The sequence below is a fragment of the Eublepharis macularius genome, chromosome 12, assembly GCF_028583425.1.
Source record: "Eublepharis macularius isolate TG4126 chromosome 12, MPM_Emac_v1.0, whole genome shotgun sequence".
In the NCBI taxonomy this organism is placed as follows: Eukaryota; Metazoa; Chordata; class Lepidosauria; order Squamata; family Eublepharidae; genus Eublepharis; species Eublepharis macularius.
The window spans coordinates 46,120,162-46,132,811 of NC_072801.1; the positions used below are offsets into that span (position 1 = coordinate 46,120,162).

The 12,650-nt window shown below is 45.1% G+C and overlaps 1 protein-coding gene across 1 annotated transcript in view; it reads right to left on the reverse strand.

The window, feature by feature from the left end:
* Window positions 1–708: 708 nt before the first annotated feature.
* Window positions 709–12,650, reverse strand: part of ETV4 (ETS variant transcription factor 4) — a 34,472-nt gene continuing 22,530 nt past the window's right edge. Inside the window, exons 8-13 of the mRNA XM_054993594.1 lie at window positions 12,268–12,518; window positions 6,104–6,178; window positions 4,303–4,371; window positions 2,635–2,804; window positions 2,049–2,150; window positions 709–1,298 (exon numbers count right to left, since the gene is read on the reverse strand). Of these exons, the coding sequence (XP_054849569.1) occupies window positions 1,086–1,298; window positions 2,049–2,150; window positions 2,635–2,804; window positions 4,303–4,371; window positions 6,104–6,178; window positions 12,268–12,518 (880 nt within the window). The 3' untranslated portion in view covers window positions 709–1,085. The remainder of the gene's footprint in view (window positions 1,299–2,048; window positions 2,151–2,634; window positions 2,805–4,302; window positions 4,372–6,103; window positions 6,179–12,267; window positions 12,519–12,650) is intronic.

Here is a 12,650-nt window from a genome sequence, read left to right on the forward strand (position 1 = left end):
CAGGTGCATTTTCAGAGCAATAAACAATTTAGTGAATAATTTATCCCATAGTGAATAATTTATCCCATTTAGTCCCATAATTTACCATTTTTTTTAAAAAAAACCCAGGATCAATCATTTCAGAACAACTAATTCTGCAAATTTCTCAGAATAATTTATACATAGTATTCAGATTTTCTCAGAATGGAATTTGAATTGCCTAATTTAGCACAGAGCCCCACGAATAATGCAGTACATTTTCTTAACTTAATTTTTCCTTTTACCAATTTACCAAGGGGAGCTGGCAAAGAGGCTTTTCGGTTCAAGACATAGGTTTCAGCCCTGCTCACTGCTACCATTAAGATGCTTTTACTTCACTGAAGGGGAGGGGGCATCTGTGCAGATTTTGGGAACTGGGGTAGGATGAGAAGGAAGCCTCTTCCCATGCCAGCCTGTCTTCAAAAATCACAGCCTCATCAGCTACCAAAATGTTCTTTTCAAAGGAACACTTTCAACAGAGACCGCAATATGCTTTCCAACTGTTTTTTGCAGTTCTTAGCATAAAGGGTAGTTTGACCCTAGCTGGTATGAAATCCCCTTTTCTTTTCAAAGAATCTGCAATCCAAGCACAAGGAGACATTCAGCCAGATTTAAATCAAGGGCCTGAGCGGCATTACATTTAATCAGCATCTGCCAAGAACTTCCTGTCAAATTCCACTTCTCCCTGCATCTTGCTTTGTAAAAGTCATTGCATAAGTCTCAAAAAAATGTACAAAGTGCTTTACAATCTTTATCTTATCTGTCCTCACAACATCCCTGTGAGGTAGGTACTCCTTAGGAGTGGAGGCTGGGGGGAAAAAGGAAGAGAAGCAAGTTGCTCAAACATCATCCCAGTGAGTCTATAGCTGAGGGTGGGATTTGAACCCAGGCTCAAGCTCTGCCCTTGGTTCCCATCTCGTTTCCAAAGGCATACTGCTGTACATCTTCCTCCAACACTAAGAGAGGAAAGGCAATACCCTATATTGGTGATTAATGACAAAGATCTTTATATATATTTATATATATACACACAGAAAGTTGGGCCACATTTGATCCATCTGTCCTTGTCAGTATGTATAGCCTTGGCTGTAAGGCTTTCCCCCTAGATCTTGCAAATAAGCGACACCTTCATCCAGGTGAGAGAGAGGCACTGTGTCTTCCTCGCTGATGTGCCACTCAAATTCCGCCTTCAGGGACGGGCGCTGATTGTCAGGAAAGGCCAGTGAGAAGAGTGCTTCAGGTTCACAAACGAACTTGTATACATAACGCTCACCGGCCACCTGTAGAAGAAGACATAACTGCTATGGGTGGCAGTCCATGTTTTGTACAATGAAAGCCACATGACCACCACTGGTAAGGAGGGCCCTCACGGTGCACTCTACAATAACACCACACAAGCTGCACCTGCAAGCAAGTATCTAGTCCTTATTACATTAAAACTGAAGTGTGCGGAAAAAATCCCAAAAGCCAGTCAGGATTCTCAGGGATTAAGCGATGTTGTTTGAGAGTCCCCCCCTTTCTCAGACCAAAAGACGATCTTCTTGGAAACTTACAGGACAGTCTGCAGATGTGGTGACCATGAGCGACATTTTACTGCTTGTATGATTTTAGTGCTTTTAAAAAGGAGGGCCTACCAAAAGTCTTTCAGGGTGATGCCAAAAGGCCCTCTTTGCCTACCCTCACACTTTAATTTAAAAGTCTGGTCCCAGTTCTGTCCGGGGAAATATCTGGAGATTCAGGGGCAGTGCTTGTGAAGGGAAGGGATTTGGGGAGGGATTTCACATAGAATCTAGCTTCCATGGCAGATGGGAGATTCAAACCTGGACCTCACAGATCCTAGTCCTGCATTCTAACCACTATATTGCACTGGTTCTTATATTCTCAGTATTCCAGAGGTCTGTAAGAAATCAGTTCTGGATGTTTCATAATGCACAAGCCCACCCCTGTTGTATTCCCACCTCCTTATTTCACTTTAAATCACATCTGTATAGCAACTGAATGTTAAATCCCAGTTTTGACTGCAAACCAACCTTTTGCATAATGCCCTTTTCATAATAGTAACGAAGAGAACGACTCAGCTTGTCATAGTTCATGGCTGGGCGGTTCTTCTGGATACCCCAAAGCCGTGCCACCTACAAGACCAATTCAGAACAGAGAGACAAGGGGGGGGCAGGAATCAAGGGCCTGTAACAAGCAGCTTACATATTGTTCTCCTCTATTTTCCTTCACAACAATCCTGTGAGGTAGGTTAGGCTGGAAATGTGTGAGTGAATCCAAGGGCACCCAGCAAGCTTCCATGGCAGAGTGGAGATTCAAACTTGGGTCTCCCACATCCTAGAGACCAGCACTCTAACCACTACACCACAATGGTTTACAGGACCAATCTACAATGGGGGGGGGGTAGGTTCAGTGCCTGTTTAATACAAGGTAGCCATCTCCAACCCAGTGGCAAGGTTCCAATCTCATTAAGATAGGAGAGGGTGGCCTTTTAAAGATCTGGAGAGGAGGAGGCTGCCTCTGTGGATGTGCAGAGTGCTTTTATCTTAGCTGCAACAACCAGCCACAGACTGACAAGGATGAGGCTTGTCAAGAGGAGAGGTGGGAGGGACTGCTCACCTCTTCTGGCTCAATGAGTTTGAACTCCATCCCTCGGCCTGTCCAGGCAATGAAGTGGGAGTTGCTGGGGTCATCCAGCAAAGCCACCAGGAACTGCCAGAGTTGCAGAGACCCCCGCCGTTGATAAGGAGGGCCCTCGCGGTAGCCACCCACTTCTTGCTTGATGTCTCCTGTGAGAAAAAAAGTGGGAAACGGCACCGTTTAACTCCCTTCCACTTCTTTGTTGCACCCCACCCACCCCCCACACTTAATGAATCCGAAAAGAGGCATTCACTCCTGTCTGAAAATCCATGCTATATATTCTGTAAATGTTCAGAGTCCACCTTTGATTATCCCTTCATTTAATATAGGGCCGTGTTCAAAACAGGTTTGAAGGTTAAGCCTTGGTTCACATTAAGTGCTGGGAAATGGGGTGGGAAGGGGGCCAAAGAAATTTAGAAAAAGTAACAATAGTGCTGTTAAGTGGCACACATGTTCAAGAGCAGTAGTTGCCAAAGTGGGCTGTGCCATCCCTTGAGGGGATTACCTAGGGGGCACTAAGAGGCAAGGGGGTGGCAGGAGCGCTGGAAGTGGGCCCCTCCAAGCTCGTGGTTCGCTTATTTTTGATTGCCCAAGATAGAGCCTAGAGCGAAACACCTTCCTTGCTTCAAGTTTCTGCCTCTGCATGGTGCCGAAATCTGCTGGAAACGATTAGGATTTTTAGCAGATGTGCCACCAGAGCTCTAGTGAGACTAGTATACCATGAGCTGGGAAACTTTCACCACCAACAGTTCTAATTAGATTTTGAATAAATGTGCAACTAATTGTTACTATTTTGAATTTTATTGTTAGTATCTCCTTTACTGGGTAATGCAAACTGCCATTCTGAATAATTTTTTTTTTTTTAGGCTGGGGTAAGGGGCACTGGGGATGAGTTTATGGACCCAAGGGAGCAAAGGCCCCAAAAAGTTTGAGAATCCTTGCTCTAGAGCCAAAACAGGATAGGAGGGTTTGAAATTAGCAAGGAGAACTTTCAAAATCCTGTAACAGACACAGAATCAGAAATGATGTTTGGGGCGCTGCTCCTATGCTTAGGTCATCTTTCAAAACATAATAGTTGCCATTTGTCTTGGGTCTGGTGCTTGTCTGTGACAAGAACTACGATTTGGTCTGGGTGACTTGCTCCTACCTCTTGAAAAAAGCTCTGGAGATGGAAAATACAAAAAAAGCAGAGGAATTGTATCTGCAGGCCCTGCACTGCCCAAATGGCTTGGATCCAATGACTTCATTCTGCTTGTAGTTTCACTATTAATTATTTTATCGATTGATAAGGATGTATTGTCATTGTTATGGTCTCTGACCGCAAATAAATTCATTCATTCATAGTTTCACTACTGCCCAAGCTGATTTTCACCATGTGTGCGATGTACAAAAAAATCAAATGTCTTTTTAATACCATCATTACAGTCCAATTTTGGAAGTGAAATATGGTAATAGGAAACACACAAGACCAGGTGCACAATCAAGTAGATAGACACAAGAGCTACTTGCAATGACTTCACTTTTCAACTAGTGCATGAATGGAAATGCTCCATAGGATCCAGTCCATTGCACTGATGTCTTTTCGGTTCTAACATGCACTTGGGGGGGGGGGTCATTTCTGAAGCTCAGAAGCATTTTGTTTCTAACCTTCAAGTTTCTCTGGAACAACACAAACATCATCAGCAAACGGCCGCACCTGCTTCTCATAACCATATCCTGCAAAAGAAAAAAATTGCCCAGGATACACCGGCAGCAGGAACCTTTACGGTTCCCCAACAAGGCTGAGTGAACCAACATTCAGGATTGCCTCCCCAAAGGGATTGCAGAAAGCCACCTCCTCCCCTGAAGCTCCTGAAAAGGCTGATCACATGACAACCCCTCACCCCCCACTCAAAAAAGCTTTCCAGGACTCATTCACTCTCCTGGGTGTGAGCAACTAAAGAAATCCTCTTGGACCACTTTCCCCCCTTCTAGTTACCAGGCAGGGGTTTATTGTCATGTAATGGAGACAACAGAACAGAGCAGTTTTTAATTATTTAGTGCCTTTTAAAGGAATTGAAGGTGTGACGTCAAGATTTTTTTCCCCCAAAAAAGTAACGGGTTCAAGCTTACGAAGTAGCAGCATCGCCTACCCTGGAACCCATGTCCCAGTAATCTCAGGTGTGCGATGGTGGACTGTAGTTGCTCAATGGAGAGGAAATGCATCCAACAATGTTCTGAGGAAACTGTTCATATGAATCAGGGCTGAATCCTAGGCCCTGAAAACATTCTCCTTCTCCAATCTCCTTTTTCGAACAGATAAAGTTGCCTTATCTTGAGTCAGATCACTATTTATCAATGCCAGCCTTGTCTACTCTGACTGGCTGCAGCTCTCCGGGATCTGTCACATTATCTATCACTTGGTCTTTTTAACTAGAGATGCTGAGGACTGAACCTGGAATCTTCTGTAAGCAAGGCAGAGGCTCCGAGCCTGAGCCCTGATCCCATCCCCTCCGGACATGGATGAATCCAGATTAGGCCTTCCCAATAGCCTCGTATATATGCAGGACCAACTTTGGGCTCAACTTGGACTCTGACAGCCCTCTAAAGATGACTGGTAACATCTTTTCTGCCCTGACCTGGTTAGTCCAGATAAGCCTGATCTTGGCTGCTAAGCAGGGTCACCCTTGGTTAGTAATTGGATGAAGACCTCCAAAGAAGACCAGGGTTGTTATGCAGAGGTAGGCAATGGTAAACCACCTCTTGTTAGTCTCTTGTCTTGAAAGCTCCAGCTGGGGTTGCCCTAAGTCAACTATGACTTGACGGCATTTTTCACCACCAATGTTTTTTTCCCCAGAGCAGCAACCAAATACTGACTCAAACTGCTCTGGCAGTGCAAAACCTGAAAGGGTCAGCATGTCAATATCCTGCAGTGAAAACAAAAAAGAGTCCTGTTGCGCCTTAAAAACCAACACTTTTTTTTAAAATTCCACTGTCACTTTTGCTAGACTACAGCTCCCTTCCTTAGATGTTCTTATATAGTGCAGGACTGATTGACTGGTTAACATTGTTTATTGTCTGCCTTTCTCACTGAGAGGAAGATGCATCTAATAGCTGAAGATGAGACATCTACTAAGCCAAATAACAGGACAAGGATTGCAGAAATCTAAAAATCTAGCTTTAGGTGCTATGCTGATGGCCATAAACCAGCCACCTGCTTGTTGTCAGCCAAGCCCAAGCCAGAACAATGCAAACCTTCCCAAATCATGATAAAACAAGGAGGGCTGAGCTGCAGTTGGGCTCACAGTGGAAACTGTCAAGACCCACAACTTTACAACAGACTGGGCCCGCAAGACAATCCCAGGATCCCACCCCTCCTGCCTCCCTGAAAGAGTAATGAAAATCAGCTCAGTGAACAAGAGATGTTAAGCTTTCAGGCAAAGAAAATGGATCCAAGATGGCTTCTCACCTAACGTACCATCAGGGTTGGAATGACCCGGGAATCCCTCCATGCTCACATACATTGAATGGCAGCTGGGAACATCTGTAAATCAAACAAAATGCATAGGAGTGAGTAGGCGCATTTTGACATCTTTCTAGAGGCGTATATGAGGCAGCAGTGCAGGGTGTTTTGCTGCCCAAGATGGTAGCAGAAGTCACCCGTCTCTCCCAGGCCATGTCTCACTGAGGTGCCCCCACCCAGGAACCTGAGCAGATGATCCTCTTTACCTCTTCTCCAGCCTAGCTGTCTTTAAAAACACAGGGTACTGAGCCATGCATGCCCCATAGGGCTTCCTGAACTCTCACCCTTTGGCAAGGGCTTGGCCCACCATTTTGGGTGTTGTCGTAACACTCCACCAGAAATGGCAGCTGAACTCTCTTTAGAAGAAAGAATAAATCTTGCAAGAGCTCGGAAACCAGCCCACGAGGATTGCTGCCTGCTTTTAAAGATCAAGCCGTTAAGGAGGATTATCTCCGCCAGCCTCCCAGGTAGGAGCAGGTGAGCCAGAAGCTTCTGTCCCATTCCCCACCCACCCACCCCGCCCCAGATTCTGCTACCTCAAGTGACTGCTTTGGGTTGCCCCATTACAGAGCTAGCCTTCCATATGTGCTAAAGCACAGAAGTTTCCTCCACTTCTTTCTCACAATCTCAGCAAGACCAGCCCCTCACTGAGCAAAAGCCTTCCCCCTGCCCCCCGCCCCCAAAGCCCACCATTAGCAGTCAAGTTATCTGAAAAGTTGAAGGATGGAATCAAAGTGGTATTTATTCTGTAAGCATGAATTCAAAGTTTAAAGGCAGGGAAGCTGTCAAAGGCAGGTGAGTCTGCAAAACGTTTGTTTTTCCAACACCGGCCTTACAATAAGATTTTAATAGGTTTATTCAGTGAAACTGACACCCCTCTACTGTAAATTGCCCAGGTTCCCTGCTTCTATAGTGTGTGTGTTTCTTTTCTGGACCAAATGACCAACTCAGTTTCAGAGAAAGCATGTCAGTAAATCAACAGCAAAAGATCCAGATGCAGAACATGCAGATGATCCAAGAAGGGAGATTCCCATTTAGCACTCACCCTCCTGCCCCCATCTTTAACTCCCAGTCCACCTACACATTCTTCTCTGTGAGCCTCAACCATCCCTTCTCAGCAATCCATTCCCCCAGAACTTAACTGCATATTACAGTTTCTTTTATTTTAATTTTTTTCACCATTCTCCAAATGTGGCCAGAAGGATTGTTTTTCCAAGGGACAGAATAGCATGGGAAGTCACAACAACAACATTCGATTTGTATACCACCCTTCAAGACAACTTAACACCCACTCAGAGCGGCTTACAAAGTATGCTATTACTAAGAGTGACACTGAGAGATCTCTGTCTTTTGGTGCTACACCTCTGAAGATGCCAGTCACAGCTGCTGGCGAAACGTCAGGAACTACAATGCCAAGACCACGGCTATACAGCCCTGAAAATCCACAACAACCATCGTTCTCCGGCCGTGAAAGCCTTCGACTATGCTATTATTATCCTCACATTAATCACTCTATGAGGTGAGTGGGGCTGAGAGCACTCTGGAAGAGCTGTGACTGACCCAAAGTCACCCAGCTGGCTTCAAGCGGAGGAGTGGGGAATCAAACCCAGTTCTCCAGATTAGAGTCCTGCCGCTCTTAACCACTACACCCAACTGGCTCTCAACCTTTCCTCCCCTGCCGTTTTCTTGCTCTCAACCTTTCCTCCCCTGCCGTTTTCTTGCTTTCAACCTTTCCTCCCCTGCCGTTTTCTTCCCAGGGGAAAAACACCTCCAAACTGCTTTAACTTTTGTTAGGATACCTGTATTTTGTCTCCAGTAGGCTAAAAGCAACTCAAGGGTGATTTTTTCAGCTAGGAAACACCAAGGAAGGAAAGAGTTAATCTTCCCTCTTTCTCCCCCACTTTCCTCCTTCATAAAGCAATCCTGATAGCTAAATTGGGGGGGGGATGTTTAAAATAAACACACATTTAAGTTGCACCCCAATTACGTCTTGACTAAATGATATACTTGGTCAGAGCCAGTGTTCTGTAGCGGTTAGAGTGCCAGATTAGGATCTGGGAGACCCAAGTTCGAAACCCCACTCTGCTATGGAAGCTCACTTGGTGACTTGGGCCAGTCGCTCTCCTTCAGCCTGACCTACCTCACAGGGTCGTTTCAGAGAATAAAATTGAGAAAGGAACAGGAATGTCATAAACCACTTTGAATTGCCATTAGGAGGAAACGTGGAATGTAACTCTCTAAATAAACAAATGCTCGTCAGTAGGGGGTAGAGAAGAAAGGATTTGCCTTATTTTCAGCCTCAAGGGACATAATACAGTAAGTCACAACATTTTTTAAAAAAAACATTGTTTTGCAGAAATAGCCCTAATGCAACTAGCAGACATCCAACAAAATTCACTGGAGAGGACGACCCAGAAAAACTTTTAAAGCCTGCCACAGCGATACTACAAACAGTCCCAAGAAACGTGTTCTTTTTTCCTATTTGAGCGCCCAAAATGCCCAACTTGTCTCTATGTCCCCGAGCCAGGAAGTTATCACTTTCCCTCCTTGTCCTGACTTTCTCTGGGCAGCAATCCAAGGCTTGGCTCAAGTTCCAGGCCTGCCTGCTGGAGGAGCCCGAGTGGAGAAATCTGACACCCTCAACCCACAGCCTCCATTTTGTGAATGAAATTCCTTTCTGTTCCATTCAGGAAGCAGCTGGCTCAGTGCCAAACTGCAGGGAGGAGGGAGGTTCAAGGTTACAGAACATAACACCAGCCCCAGAGAGCTCAACGTCTCCATCTGTGTGTCTGCCTGTGTTTGAAGAGTACCAAATGTACAAGGCTTTCTCTCCCTCCCACCAATACCTGGATCTAGAAGGGATACGGGGTTTGAGGAGAGGGGGTGAAACTTAAAGCATGGATTGACTGGAACAAAACAGCTACATCTTCCCAAAGGAAGAGGCTGAAAAGAGTTACAAAAGCACTTGAGAAAAAAAATCGAGTGGGGTTAGAGGCAGCTGCCTAGCGCTGCCAAGATCCACCATCATTCCTAACGCACGGTCTCTACTGCTTTCCTGTGCTGAGGGGGCTAGCGTGACGAGACGATGAAGGACTGTAGAAGCCGAGTGTGGTGCAACCCCACTGGGGGAGGGGGGTGGCAGGCAGGTCTCTTCTAATGGTGGACAGGGAGAGTCTCCAAGGCCACCACAGTCCTCACCTGGGGACCCACAAAAAGCTGGAACTTACCCTCAGTGAGGGCTGTGCAATACTCCAACAGGCTATCACTCCACGGTGAGATGTGCAGAAGTAGGGCAGGCTCCCTACAACAGCCATTTTACCACACACCCTAAATCACCAGCTTGCAAGTGATACCGTTTGGCACAGAAACTACCTCAAAGCTGGGTACTTCCTGACAGGGAAACTGAGGCAGGAAAAGGTGCCTCCAAACTAAAAATAGGTCCCAGGCTGATCCAATTTAGAGAGTTCCAATGTTGGTCTCAGCAGACGACAATGTAGAGGAAATTAAAATGTTGGTTTTTCCTGAGCTGCCAAAACTAGCATGGGAATCTGCAAGCTTTTAGGCTTTATAGAAATGACTCTGCCTGGTGAAGAATTCTGTGAAACTGAAAAGCTTGAATACTCATAAAACAACCTACATTCATCCAACACAAACATTTCTTTCTCTACTACAGATTTCTTAATATTATAGAACAGCCATTCTAAATTTTGCTGAAAAAGAAAAATCCCTTTAAAGCTGGAGCAACCTGATTTACGGGCTTTACGATCTGAAGATGTAGGCTCTCCTGCTCATGTTTAAGAAGTCAACAAGAGTGAGAGGAAGATACTGGAATCCACATAGTGGGATTGTGTGTTTTTTGCAAAAAAGCAGGTGCCTGCTTCCTGTCTCCTCCCCAATCTCCCCCTATTGGGCTTTGGAGTTTTTAGCCAGCCCAGTTCCACTGTTGTTACTGGGGCCAGACACAGGGAGTGTGCGTGTGGGAGATTATCACCTACTTGCTCCTATTATGTTTTTAATAGACCCAACTTCCAGGCAATCCTCCCAGAATTACATCTAAAGGGACAGGGCCCGTAGACTATACTACTGCGTGCTTATTGTCATAAATATACGCCTAATGGGTAGTTTCCACGTTATTTAATACGTTGTGTCAAACTGCTTGTGTTCTATTTCAGCACTGTTTCAGTTCTGTATTTGGATTTCTTCTTGTTTTTCACATTTCTGTAACCATACCCTGTTGTATTGTCTATTGAATGTCCCAGCTGTTGATTATATTGATTATACTGACTTACACTGTGTAATCTGCCTTGAGTCACAGTGAGAAAGGTGGACTATAAATAAAGTAAATAAAATAAAATAAATCCAGCAGTAGTCTTGGGACCCTATTATAGCTTCCTTTCTGTCCTACCCACCCCTCAGGAATCATGAGCACTGAAGTTGTGGAAGAGGGCTGAGACTCCAGCATTCTGCTATGTCAAACTGATGTATAATGCACGCTTGCAAAGGTGGCTATGCTTGCTGACATGAGACAGCATAAGCCACCCCCACCCCATTCTTCCGAGACAAGCGGCTGCCACCAAGCAGCTAAGCTGAGGGCCAGCGTGGTTAGAGTAACTGACTAGGATCTGGGAGAACCAGGTTCAAACCCTTATTCTGCCATGGAAGCTTGCTGGGTGATCTTCAGCCAGTCACACACTGTCAACCTAACTTACCTCACAGGGTTGTTGTGAGGATAAAATGCAGGAGAGGAGCACAATATAAGCTGCTGTGCGTTCCCATTGGGGAGAAAAGTGAACTATAAATGAAGCAAATAATAAACAAACCCAGGGCCAACGCTAACAAGAAAGGCAAGACGAAGGCCAGCTGGAACCCTACAGCCAGCTGGAAACCTACAGTGGTCTGGGGTTTAATTAGCTGTTACTTTCAAAATTTCTGGCACCTCCAGCTGATTCCTCCTGCATGCATGTAGTTTTTCCTCTCTGAGAATCTACGTTATGTAAAACACTCCTTGCATTTCTTACTGAGATGCTGCAGAAGGCAGATTGATTGAGATATTTAACTGGCTCCAATATTGTTACTCACATACTTTTATTCTGTGAATTTTATTGTGAAGAACGGTCTCGCCTCATACTACCTCTTTTGTCTAAATTTATCCCCTTGCAATCCTATTTGGAATTTAGACCAGAAGTTCTGCGCAAATTTCTTTTAGAAGATTCTCAGAGCTCAGTAACCTATGCTGTGGCCAAATTCTGCTCTTTAGCTATCAGAAAACGTAAACTTCTCTTAGTGAAAAACACATTATAAATTTTTTTCTATTTTCATTACTGTTATTCCATTTTAACTCTTATCCCTTTTATGCCTTTGGTTTTCCTATATTGATAATATTGATTTATTGCTTGTAATCGTATTGTTTTATATTGCTGGCTTTTGCTGTAATAAATTGGATTTGGATTTGGATATTTAACTGGGACCCAAAGTGGAGGACAACAACCATGCTCTAGTGTATCCTCATCACCATCACCCTGTGAGGTAGGACAAGCCAAGAGAAAAGGAATCAGCCCAAGTTTCCCCAGTGAGCTCCCATAGCAGAGTGGGGGCTACACACTGAGTCTCCCAGACCCCAGTCAAACATGAGCCACTACACCACACTTGCTCTCCAATTCTCAGCATCTCAAACCCTGACCTCTGGCTAATGTAAACTGGCACGTAAAACACAGCCATTTCCTCATACAATGTCTTACTGTACCTGCGTGTTCTACCATCGGTGTTCACTAGCATCACAATAAGCTCGACTTTTCTGGCATTCATTGTCTGAATGAAAGAATGCAAAGCCAGAAAACAAAATACCCAAAGACTTTTTAAAAAAATGTTAATGCCTATCTAAGAAAACAGGAAAGTAAAATTCGCCTTGGGGATGATAATGTCTCCTAAAGAAACAAGATGCAAAATTACAACTCCCGCAATTCTTCAGTTGGGTCAGGAAGAAACGGTTCAATCACTATGTATCTTTCTAATGAGGACACACCATCTTGAAGACATCAAGCGCTGGTCTCTCTCACCCGCTCCATGAACCCTCCCACAACCTTCCTTGGTCTTCACAGCCCATATCCTACCTGCATCAAAACCATAATCCATCTGCTCTTGCTTGATCACCACTCCTGCTGTGTACCGGGAGCTGCCACTGATGGCTGCCGTGTTCGCCTGTTCGTACATGGGGTCATGGAACTCTTGCTTGAAGCCATGTGGGGGGTATGGCAGGCACGGGGCAGATAACGGGCGCTGGTATGCAGCTGGGGCATCCACTCCCAAGGCTTGGGAGCTGGAGAAGGATTGGCCTGTCTCAGTGGGTAGCTGGTACAAGGAGCTAAATTGAATACAGAAGGTCAAGTGAATTGCAGAGGACCGCTCATCATTTTAAGAAATGCATTTCAACCTGGACTTCACAGCCAGAAGATGGGATACAGGGCCCACAACTTCCATTCACCCCACCCAGTAA